The 13,122-nt window shown below is 44.9% G+C and overlaps 1 protein-coding gene across 1 annotated transcript in view; it reads left to right on the top strand.

The window, feature by feature from the left end:
• Positions 1-470: 470 nt before the first annotated feature.
• LOC115113112 (1-phosphatidylinositol 4,5-bisphosphate phosphodiesterase epsilon-1-like) overlaps positions 471-13,122 on the top strand; it is a 52,317-nt gene continuing 39,665 nt past the window's right edge. The window contains exons 1-2 of the mRNA XM_065012752.1: positions 471-589; positions 1,192-2,576. Coding sequence (XP_064868824.1) covers positions 1,392-2,576 — 1,185 coding nt within the window. The 5' untranslated portion in view covers positions 471-589; positions 1,192-1,391. The remainder of the gene's footprint in view (positions 590-1,191; positions 2,577-13,122) is intronic.

Genomic DNA, 13,122 nt, shown 5'->3' on the forward strand with positions numbered 1-13,122 from the left:
TGCTTTATTGATTACTGAATTGTTGGGTTTGGCGCTAGCAAGACAGGCATTTCACTGTACTTGTGCACGTGACATTAAAACTTGAAATATCTATTAATTAACATTAATATTAATATTAATTTCTGAATGGGCAACTCATATGATGGATTGTAAACTCATATTGGCGTGAGGGTGATGGTACAAATTTCTGATTGAATGAATGGCCGTAAAAAAGCAAGGCTATTTAAGTGACTGCCACTTTAAAAGCTGTGAAGGTATTAGCATTAGGTCCTGTCCAGTGTGATTGCAAAATAATCCAGTGAGCTGTGAGTAAAAAAAGGGGAAAAACTGAAAAAGCTTCAGCTCGTTGTCCTGCCAAGTTCTGTAAAGGGAGCCCTGCCCGGTGAGATCCCTATTTCTGTGGCTCCCCCCTATTCCCCTCTTCCCAGATCCCTCTCTTTTCCTCTCTCCCTCTCCCCTGATCACTCTTTTCCTCTCCTCCCAATCCCCCTCTTTTCTTATAGCCTACTGTGGATAGAGACGGAACAGGGACACATCTGGTCCGATGCAACTGAATCTGGAGAGACAAACACCAACCTTTCACACAAAGGTAAGGAAAACCTAACCATTCAACAAGATCACAGGCTGAAAAGGTTGAGAAGTTTCAGTCGTTTGACCTTTGATTCTTCTAATAAGGTTTTCATGTGATATGTCGGCGAGTAGACCATTGATAATGCAGGGTTTTACATTGTTATACTGTAGCAGAAGAGAATGGGGTACAATACTTTCTTAACTATTTTTCATTCACCACTTTAGGAGCTTTAATGCATGTAGGTCACTGCACAGAGCTCTGTTACAGTTACCTCATAATCCGGTCTTAATGTTTTCTCACATTGTTTGGCCATAAGCAGGGAAAGTGTTTGGCCTTAGGCAGGGAAAGTGAGGGGAAGACTGATTGTATGGTTCATCTGCCTTCAATCATCACATCATAGTCACTTCCATTTCACAGGTTATGGTGCATTGTCCAGTATCCAGTGACAACTTGGCACTGCAACTTCAAACCTCTCACTACAGCTAATAATAATTATCTTGTTGTGATTTTGTTTGTATTCCGAGTTCAATAGATATCATTAGGACACTATCTAATTTGTTGGCTTGGGATAGTCTTCAGCACAAAACAGCTAACTTGGGTTCTCCTGCTGTCCCCTGCAGATTGACGAGGGATGTGTCTACCTGGTCGGCACGGCAGCAAGGTCAATCTCTGAGTGTGCACAGAGGGACGCATCTCCCGGACAGCGTTGACTCTCCTGGTGTTCACAGCTGTTGTGGACTCCACCTGCACCCACCTCTCGCTCTGACGTCTCTGAATACCAACAAGGAGGAAGACACAGAAAGGCAGGCGGGCCGGCATTATGTTGGAGGAATTCGGTACCAGCAACACAGACGGGACAGAGGCGGGTGCCGATAAGATAGATCATGGGATTGTAAGGCCCAGGAGCCCACATGGAACCCAGCGGAGATTTAAAGTCCAACTACACTCTAATGACACAGATGCACCACCACCGCCATTCCAACCGGATAAACACTCCAGCAATGGCTGCCGTTCAGTGGAGTCTCTGGATTCTGGATCGAGACAAAGAGTGTGTGTGACTGTGCGGCCTACCAGTAAACCTTCAGGCTGCTGCTGTGGCGCAAGCCGCAGAAAGGGCCTTGGGCCTTGTGTACTGTGCTGCAGCCAAAGTATACCGATCACAGACGTCTGCAATGACTCTGACAGTAACACTCCAGTCCAGAGAGCAGGGATCTCACCTCAGGCGTACACAGCGGATAAAACAGGATATGTTACACAGAGCATTGTGGGTACTGTAGTACATCATGGTACAGATGTACGTAGGAGTGTCAAGGAGTTGGAGTCGCAGGAGTTGTCTCCTCTGTGCAATGCAAGGACACTACCAGGTGAGGGCAAGAACTGGTTTCAGAGCTTGCTCTACTCTGGTACCTCCTTAGGTGATAGAGGCAAGGAGGCTGTAGGGGGCAAAGTGTCAGGCTCAGCATCCTCAGTCCCATCTTCTCCCGCAAGAGTCAGTACGGGCAGCTTCGCCTTCTGTCTCGTAGAGGAGATGACGTCATCAACAGTCGCTGACACCAGCTGTGCCCACGGACTCAGAGATGGGCACATCAGCCCAGGGGGCAAGGCCAAAACGCAAAGGTGCTCTACACTGGCACTCCTTCCCACCAGCCCTCCCAAAAGCCCCACAGCTTTGAAGATGGCCTCAGACAATGGGTTAGGATTTGACTGCGAGACTGAGGATAGCTTTGTATATAATAAGAGGGAGCGTTCGACGGTCCTGGTCCGTAGGTTCTTGAGGGATAACCAGAGGGTGAAGAAGTCTGTGTGTACAGGGACTAGGGCAATCATCAGGACATTACCCTCGTGGAGGATCAGTGAGGAAGCGTGGGACGCTGTCTGCAGAAGGGACCGTTTCTCTGGGCCTAGTGAATACAGTCGCTTGAGTGGATACAGTTCAACCTCTCAGAGTCTACATCTGCAAGCATGTAAACCTCACCTTGGAAAAAAAGGAGACATGTTTTTTCAGGTAAGAACATACACACAGTTAGCTTTCATGGTTCCATTGAGCAAAACTATGTCACTTTTAGTTTAAAATGTAAAAGCCCTAGACTGCACTGGACTCACTCACTCACTCGCTCGCTCGCACGCACGCACGCACAGACACACACACACACACACACACACACACACACACACACACACACACACACACACACACACACACACACACACACACACACACACACACACACACACACACACACACACACACACACACACACGGCGGGGCACAAAAAGGAAAAATGTGTGTGAAATCCCCTGCTACAGTATGTAATAGTTACTACACACAGTGCAGTGTGAGACAAATCTCCCGGAGCTGCAGGGGAAATGGGGGTTGGGGTAGCCGGGTAGGAGAGCAGAGGGGAGGGGTGGTTAAAAGTTAAGTAGAACACTAGAGGCCTGTATTATAGAGGGTGCGTCTCAAATAGCACCTTATTCCCTAAAGTGCATTACTTTTCAACAAAGCCTTATGGTGAAAGGTAGTGCACTATATAGGGAATAGGGTGCCATTTGAGATGTAGAAAGAGGGTCTGGGATTGCTTCTCTGCTCCAGTGGGTACACACCCAATGGAAAAGTTAGGCTACACCATTACATCACAATCACTTGGCAGATGGTTACAGTCTCAACCATGAGAAACAAATAAAGTCAGTGGAAAACAAAGCACACACAGTCCAGAGTTTGTTTTTAAGGTGTTGCCGAGTCAAAAACAACAAGCTTCAGGGGAAATGAAAGGAATAACTTACATACTTAGGCTACTTACTTACTGGTCCATAATTTGCTAATGGTTTGGCTGATAGACTCAGAGCAGGTCAAGATATTCATAACCTGTATGGAAAGAAGAACCTCTGAGATTAGGATGATTAGAGAAAACTGGTGATGGTGATGTTTGTGTTGACTTAGAATAAATATATTTTACCATAATGGAAATAAGCCTTTGGGTTATATTTTGTTTTTCCCCCTCAATAATTGTGTGTGTATGTAAAGTTAATAAAAACAGGATGTGTGTACAGTGGTCCCACACAATAAATAGTTTATGAGTACATTCATAAAGAGGGGGATGAGTGGCATAAACTCAGAGGGGTTATGGTGGTTTAAAGTGTCAATCTGGGATAGAAACTACTGGATGTCATAAGGTGAATGCACCAATTTGTAAGTCGCTCTGGATAAGAGCGTCTGCTAAATGACTTAAATGTAAATGTAAATGTAAACTAACTGCAGACCTCATTCAGTACTAATTCTGCAGTTGCAATAGACTCGACCCTGACAGGAAACAATACCGTGGATTAGACTTCCACCTAGTGGTAAACTACATATTGGTCCATATTGAATCCTTGGAACAGAGAAGTGACCAATCTGGAAAACACTGCTGTTTGCTCCAGTCAAAGCAATAACACTTCTGATTCAACTTAGCAATAAATAACAGTCTGCGTTAAATACTTTATTCCTTGAATTTGGGCAATAACATTTCAATCTAATTCCAGTAAATGAATTGCACTTCTTTGAAAATAAATTATATGGCTGATTTCAATGGTTTCTTCATTTTTATTACCTGTGAACCTGCAACAAAGAAGCTCAGATGTGTGAGTGCCTTTTGCATTTTGATTTAACTGGCAGCCATGGAAATTGAATTAACTCCAACTCTTGTTGTACAAGAGGTATTTGTACCAGAGGAGGCTGGTGGGAGGAGCTATAGGAGGATTGGCTCATTATAATGGCTGGAATGGAATCAATGGAACGGAGTCAAGCGTGTGGTTTCCATATGTTTGATGTGTTTGGTATGGTTCCATTCCAGCCATTACAATGACCCTGCCTTCCTATAGCTCCTCCCACCAGCCTCCACTGATTAGTACTGAACCGCCATGGTCTCAGCAGAAAATAAGACTTTAGATCCTGGTTAAGTTGTTTCTGTACAAAATAATGCCAGAATCTATGTCAGTAATCAGGTGATCAAGGTTAAAATAGGTCATTTTAGGGTTGGCTGAACTCATAGAAAACACAACACTTGTTACATACTACTTTTAACTGTGGGTCAGGGTTAAGGACAATTCAGAGAATTATTAGGGGAAATTCTGTGAAAGAAAACATTACCATTGAAAATAACAGCTAGGCAATTGAATAAACAATTGTGATTGGTAATTGTGTGTGCATGTGTGCATGTCCTCTGTGTGTCTTGAGTGCACTCACTGCCGACCAATGTGTTAAAATAAGGCTTTGTTTATATAGTAAAGAGATTTTCACCCATCACCCAAACTGCAGCCTTTCTTCGAGTATGGCTGTGTGGCAAAAAAACATTGCTGTCTTGGTTTTGAAATACATTGGGATCAAATGTATTTACAGTATGATATGAAAGATGTAAGCATATGTATATGAGCTGCAAACCTGGGATATCTATAGTTGTAACCAGGGGCATTTTAGAAGTGGGGAGGACATAATATTTTTATTTCTATATATATATTCTTTTTTAATCCTGTAGGATAAACACTCCAACCAGTCTACCCGATTTCTCGGAGGCGTCTGCATGGTCCTAAAGCACACGTTGCCTCGTTTTGTATCACATTCCAATGATAAAACTGGGGGGGACAAAAATGCCATTTCAGAATGTGGGAGGGACATGTTACTGTTAGCATTCTCAGTATCACTTAACATTAAACTGTTCTTGTGCCTGTGTAATAAAACTGTCATTACTTTTGGAGCAACATTTTATTAGCACATTGTTACATAAAACTTTGGTAATTGCATTTTATTGCATACAAATGAGCTGAGAGTTTTTGTAACTACTGTACACAAGAGGAAGGGACTGTGCTTTATTCCACTTATGTTATAATTCATTATTTATGCAATTATAAAGCAATTTCCAAAGTCCTATAAAACAACAATGCTGCTATTGTAATAATTACAAAATTACTACACATGCATCAAAACTTGATGTTAAGTGTTACTGTATTACCTCATGTCTCACTAAGTGTTACTGTATTACCTCATGTCTCACTAAGTGTTACTGTATTACCTCATGTCTCACTAAGTGTTACTGTATTACCTCATGTCTCACTCATTGTGAAAATATACTTGTTAGTCATTTTGATGCTACAGAAGTGGTCTACTATAATGTTGAGGGGATTCCATGTCCCTTATGTATTTCATTCTATAAAATAGGCTATATTAAGATGAATATCTAAGAGCCCTCCAAACCATGTGCTTATGATCATATATTTAAACTAATCAAACTAAGTGTTGTAGTTTTTGGTTCTTCATCAAATATTTGGCAGCCATCAAATACATTTTTGTTTTCAAACAACTTGCATGTATTCAAATACCTTCAAATATTATTTGGTTTTCTGAGAGGTATTCAACATTTTCTGAGACCTTTATTTGAATATCAAAGAAAATAATTGCCTTTTAGTTGAAACTCTATATAAACTATATTTGACTACCTTGAGTATTTGAAAAGTTTGTATTTTCAAACAATCAAAAAAAGATAACTATTTTCTTCCCAGATCTGATGAGCTGTGATAATTTTCTCCCTGTATATTTTAGTTGAAGCCCACGGCATTGTCACGGCTGTCGTAAGAACGGGACCAAGGCGCAGCGGATGTTGAGTTCCACATATTTAATTCAAAGAGAAACTTAAACAAAACAAAATATATCAAATAAACAAACAACTAAACGTGACTACGTGGTGCACAAACACAAAACAATATCCCACAAACACAGGTGGGAAAAAATAGCTACTTAAATATGATCCCCAATTAGAGACAATAATTACCAGCTGCCCCTAAATGGGAATCATACAAAACACCAACATAGAAAATATAAACTAGAACACAACATAGAAATGTTAAACTAGAATATCCCCTAGTCACACCCTGACCTACTACACCATAGAGAAACAAGGGCTCTCTATGGTCAGGGTGTGACAGGCATCTTGTATCAACTCCTGTCATCAGGGAGTTCTGACACCAAATCATTGCGAGAAAAAAAACATTGTATTGAAAAGACCTGGCTGTTTTTAATGCAAAACTGAGAACTGTAATTAGTCTATGCTTCATATCTATCTGCAACACTTACCATTTTGCCATAATGAGAGAGAGAGAGAGAGAGAGAGAGAGAGAGAGAGAGAGCTATTGAATGAACCCACAGTAGAGTCATTAGTGAATTACATCACAGTGGCTAATACTGGCTATGTAGTCACTGTAGTGGTTTACAGTAGGAGATGAGAGATGGTGATGTGTGTTTTATATATAAAGGTAATGTTATTTTCCTAATACCTCTTACTAATGTCCAGTCTCCCTAACCATATAAGGGGAGCTGTCCCAAAACACACACACACACACACACACACACTTTCTCTCTCTCTCTCTCTCAAGTTTCAGACATGCTCTCCCTCTACTGTCTCAAACATATCTCCCTCCTCTCTTCCTCTCTCTTCCACTACAAACTGGAACATACAGACATGACACGACTATTGTGGATTTACTGACTTTCACCAATTTTGGATGCTGTATCACATTAGGCATGATCTTCTAATGTAAGTCAGAATATATTTTCTCTTTCTTTCAGATGGTTAATTCAAAGAAAGCACTAGTACTTTACTAACATTTCTACCAAACCATGCATACTATAATCTTTGCTATTCATATCAGTGGGGATCGCTCGAATAGAGTATGATTGTCTTTCTGATGGTAAATGTGGGTGCAATTTGTCGGTCTTCAGACGGCTGGAACGTAATCCGAGAACCTTGATACTGATCAACTGTTTTGTAAAACCCTACCAGACATAGGCATAGTGTTGCTTATGACAGTTGCTCATGACAGTGTTGCAAGTGTTCCATACATGTTCTTCTCAACTATCGTTTCACCCCTTTCATTAGAAAACATACAGTACATGCATCCTTGTGACAAGAGCTGCAGTATTATAGGCTATTGAAGGCTCTATGGATGGCTGAAGTTTCAAGTTTTGTTAGTTGTATGTACAGGATACACATGGTATACACTGTCCAATGAAATGCTCACTTGCAGGTTCCTTATCGACAATGCAAAAACAATAAGAAATAATACAAGTTAAGAATCTGAACATAAAGTTAATGGCTCAGTAGAATAGAATACATTTTTTAGCATAAGTATAATACAGGAAGGCACAATTTATAGTCCAATATTGACATGTGTTTTGGGGAAGGTGTGTGTGTGTGTGTGTGTGTGTGTTCGTGGATGAGTGTGTGTGGATGAGTGTGTTGATGAATATAGATCTGTATGGGTGTGTGCGTGAGTGAGTGCATGTGTGCTGAGGTGCAGAGAGTCAGAGCAGGTGGTCAGAAACATTCTCTGAGCCTGTTGGTATCAGACCAAATGCTCTGATACCGTCTGCCCAATTGCAAGGTAGTGAATCAAATTGTATTAGTCACGTGTCAAATACAACAGGTGTATTACAGTGAAATGCTTACATACGAGCCCCTAACCAACAATGTAGTTTAAAAAAATATGGATAAGAATAAGAAATAAAGGTAACAAGTCATTAAAGAGCAGCAGTAAAATAACAGTAGCGAGACTATATACAGGGTGGTACCGGTACAGAGTCAATGTCCGGGGGCACCGGTTAGTTGAGGTAATATGTACATGTAGGCAGAGTTATTAAAGTGACTATACATAGATGACAACAGAGAGTAGCAGCAGTGTATTAGAGGAGAAGAGGGGGGAGGCATTGCAAATAGTCTGGGTGGCCATTTGATTAGGTGTTCGGGAGTCTTATGGCTTGGGGGTAGAAACTGTTTAGAAGCCTCTTGGCCCTAGACTTGGCGCTCCGGTACCATTTGCCATGTGGTAGCAGAGAAAGCAGTATATGACTAAGGTGGCTGGAGTCTTTGAACATATCCTGGCTGGGGTGTGTGGTGTCCTTGAGGATGCTGCAGGCCTTCCCCAGGCACAGTTTTGAGTAAATGTCCTGGATGGGTGGGGGCACCCGCTGACGGGCCTTGCGGTTATGGACGGAGTAATTCCCACACCAGGCCGTGACGCAACCGGTCAGGATGCTCTCGATGGTGGAGCGGTAGTATTTGGAGAGGACCCAGGGTGACATGCAGTACTTCTTCAGCTGCCTTAGGAAGTAAAGATGCTGTTGTGCCCTCTTGATAAGAGTGATGGTGTTTGTGACGTAGAAGAGTCTCCTTTGGAGAGTTCCTCTTTCTCCTCCCAGGCCTTGAGAAGGTTCACATGGTAGGTTTGCTTCTTCTTACCCTTGTCCGGGTGCAGCACCTCATAGGTCACTGGGCCCATCTTCCTCCCGATTAGGTACGGTCCTTGCCATTGCGCAAGGAGCTTGCTGGTAGACGAGGGAAGGAGGAGCAGGACTTTCTGTCCTGCCTCAAACTCTCTGTGGCGAGCGTGCTGGTCATAGCCTCTCTTCTGGGCCTTCTGGGCTTGCTGAAGGTTTGCTCTAGCTTCCTCTCGGTACCGTTCCAACCTGTCTCGCATCTGGAGGACATACTGGACAATCCCCTGTCCTGAGGTAGCTACTGGGGAACCTTCCCAGCACTTCTTCAGCAGGTCCAGTGGTCCTTGCACTGGCCATCCATAGAGGAGTTCGAATGGCGAGAAACCTGTCGATGCCTGAGGCACCTCCCTGTAAGCAAAAAGCAGAAAGGGTAACCACTTATCCCAGTCTTTACCAGTGTCAGCCACAAACTTCCTCAGCATGTTCTTGAGCGTTTGATTGAATCTCTCTACGAGCCCATCCGTTTGGGGATGGTAGGGAGTAGTCCTCAAGCATTTAATGCCCAGCTGTCGGTGGAGTTGAACCATCAGTCGCGAGGTGAAGTTTGTCCCTTGGTCCGTCAGGATTTCATCTGGGATTCCTACACGAGAGAAGAGCTGAACAAGAGCACTGATTATTTTTGGAGTGGTTATGGAACGGAGTGGGAAGGCTTCTGGGAACCGGGTGGCATAGTCACAGATCACAAATATATACTTGTAACCTGCACTACTCTTCTCCAAGGGTCCAACAATGTCCATTGCAATTCTCTTGAATGGGGTAGAGATAACTGGCAGTGAACATAGAGGAGCCCGTTCGGACCTACGGACAGCACTGGTTTTCTGGCACGTGGGGCATGATTTGCAGTATTTTTGTACATCAGTATACATGGAGGGCCAAAAGAAACGGGAGCCTAGCCTAAGATAGGTCTTATGTTGCCCTAGATGGCCTGCCCATGGAACTGTATGTGCAAGGTTGAGAACAAGTGGTCTACAGGTAGATGGCACCACCAACTTCCTGCTATCTGCCTCTGACCCAAGGTAGAGTATGTGGTTGTCTACTGTGTAAATCCCCCACATGAAGATTGACTGTCCCCAGCTAAGGCCTTGTCAAACAAACATTTCAAGGTTGCGTCAGACTTCTGCAGTGTAGCAAAATTTTGTGGAACATCCCATTGCACCTCTAACCCAGACACATCAGCAACAGGTACAGGGGTTCCCACATACTTCTCAAGACGCCGCTGGCGGCGTGACTTTCTGGGCCCTTTGGTTCCCCCCTCGCACAGACTATCACACAAGTCAGGCAGAGGTTGTAAACCAGCTTTGGCCTGGGCACGAGTGACAACTGAACATGCCATCTGAACATCAGACTGGCAAACTGACTGCTCATATAGCTGACCCCCACACTTCCCAACAGATCAGAGAGTACAGGCACATCCCTCCCCAAAATCATCTCAAAAGGTAGCTTCTCCATTACCCCAACTTTGAGGAGGTATTTCTGACCCTGAATCTCAACTGTGAGCTCAGCTGTGGGCTGCTGTGACTGGTCACCATGGACACATTGGATCAGTGTCTGATGACCATAATCAATGTCATTAACAGGTACATTACCTTTTCTGATCAATGACAGGGAACTGCCGGTGTCAATCACTGCAGTAAGACTTTTACCATTCACTTTTACAGGTACCAAGCATGACCCTTCCCGAGTCTGTCTATTCTGAACACCATCCCCCTCTCTGGGTACATAACAGTAACCTGAGAGCTTGGATTTACGTAGCGGACACATTGAAGCTTTGTGCCCCTGCTGCCGGCAGTTAAAACAGGTCAGACCCCTCCCATCAGAGCGAACTGCATGATCCCTTACCTCCCTCCCAGACACATAACCCCCAGAGTTACCTCCACCATCTCTGGCGTTTCTGATGTCCCTTGTGTCTCTGAGACTCCTTGGAGCGGGTGCTGCAGGTTGTGGTGGGCCCCCTTTACGTGCATTAAGATACTGCAGTGCAAGCTTGGCCGCCATAAGCCCGGCCTTGGGCTCGTGCTCTCGGACCCAGGTTCGAATGTCGTGTGGTAGAACTTGTAGAAGTTGCTCGAGGATGATGACCTCCCCGATTTCGTCCTGTGTCTTCTCCCCCGGTCGAACCCATCGTCGGTAGAGACCCTTGAGGCGGTGGTACGTCTCTGTCGGCGACTCACCCGATGGCGTTGATGCAGCTCTGAAGCGTTGACGGTAGGTTTCCGGTGAGATGTCAAACTTCACCAGCAGCGCTTCCTTCAAGCCCTTGTAGACATTGGCCAGCCCCTCATCCATTGCTGTGTAAGCCTCTAAGGCCTTGCCCGTGAGCAATGGGACAAGCCTGCAGGCCCACTCTACCTCAGGCCACTGCCACGTCTTAGCCATGCGCTCAAACCTCAGCAGGTAGTTTTCAATGTCCTCCCCCTGCTGGTATGAGGGCATCTTTGGCTCCTTCCTCAGGAATGCTGGAAGATGGACGTTAACACTGCTGGACTGGTCTCCTGGTGCTGGCCTCATTACTGCTTGGGGTGCCTGCTGTGGAGTTGAAGTCCCTGCTGCATCGAGCCTTTGTCGTCCTGGTGTTGGAAGACCCAATCTTGGGCTCTCACTGACGAGTTCCGCCTGGTGGGGAGCTGTGAGGATAGATTGGCGTAGGCCACATAACTCCTGCTTGAGGTCTTCGTCCCTCCTCTCAAGGCAGGTGAAAAGTTGCTGAAAAAGGGTTACCATGGTTGGGTGTGGTTCTGGTCCCCCAACTGCTCCTTCAGTCAGCAGCTCACCCAGTTCTGGTTGTCTTTGGCCCCGCGGTCGGGCTCCTAGTTTCTCATACTTGACCTCTTCTTCACCAGACGATTCCATGGTATTCCACCCCGGTTCAACTTCAGGTACCTTTTCTGACAGTTGATGCTGTTGCTGAGAACGCAATCCTGTACGCATTCCTTTACCTCTCTTGTTGGAATTCACTGATTTGCGGTACGCCATCCCACCACTGCCACCATATGTCACGTAGAGTAGGCCAGAAGGCTAAACTGGATAACCTAACCTCTATCAAAATAAAAAGATGGCGGAGCCGCAAAAGTTCTTCTGTGCAAAGGTGTTTATTTACAAGTGATTCCGGAACAAAAAACAACAGTACTGCCATCAACGTCTACCTTATGGGACAGCTTAAAAACAATGCTGCCCCATCCACAGCTCAATCCAAAAAATGCCTCTCCCCATGACTGAAAGAGAGGCTCCCTTTTGTAGGGCTAGCCCCTCCCCTCAGAACAATTAACCCTCATTAATTAATCAATTAACAATACAAACCTACATTTTCCATGAACTAAACATACTAAAGGATATACATTGCAACACGGTTTTAAACAATATCACAACATAACATTTACAACATTACATCACTACTGACAATATCTTTCAATATGCCCATATGCATTAATGAGCCATTTGGGACAGGCACTATAAAGCCAACCCAATTCCCTGAAACAGGAGACAAAGTACCTGGGTTACCAGCTGGGTAAGGGTGAAGTTCGGCCTCAGGTGGAGAAAGTGGAGTCCATCAGGAATAGCCCTCAACCCAGAACCAAGAAACAGGTGAAGTCCTTCCTAGGTCTGGCAGGGTGGTACCGGAGATTCATTCCACAGTTTTCGACCATCGCTGTCCCTCTGACCAACCTCACTTCGAAGGGGGCCAGCAACCCTGTGAAGTGGACTGAGGAGTGTGAGGAAGCCTTCATGACACTGAAAAAACGACTGTGCTCATTCCCTGTTCTCCAGACCCCTGATTTTCAGAAGAGATTTCTCGTGCAGGTGGACGCTTCGGCTGTAGGAATTGGAGCTGTACTGGCCCAAGGGGAGCCAAGAGAAGAGCTTCCTGTGCTGTACCTGAGTCGGAAGCTGTTGCCCAGGGAAACCAGGTATTCTACAATCGAAAAGGAGTGCCTGGCTATAAAGTGGGCCCTAGATAGCCTCCGTTACTACCTTCTTGGGAGGGAATTTGACCTGCACACGGACCACAGAGCACTGACCTGGATCCAGACCATGAAGGACCGGAATTCTCGTGTGACCAGGTGGTATCTGGAGCTCCAGCCCTTCAGGTTCTGTGTCCGTCACAAGGCAGGAAAAGAGAACGTTACTGCGGACTACCTATCAAGGCTCCCGAACATGGTCGCTTCAGGAGAGGAGGAAGGTAATGTGACGTAGAAGTCCGTCACTGGCCGCGGGCAGCATTTGGTTCGTTAACGCACACACATATTCA

The sequence above is a fragment of the Oncorhynchus nerka genome, linkage group LG28 (assembly GCF_034236695.1).
Source record: "Oncorhynchus nerka isolate Pitt River linkage group LG28, Oner_Uvic_2.0, whole genome shotgun sequence".
In the NCBI taxonomy this organism is placed as follows: domain Eukaryota; kingdom Metazoa; phylum Chordata; class Actinopteri; order Salmoniformes; family Salmonidae; genus Oncorhynchus; species Oncorhynchus nerka.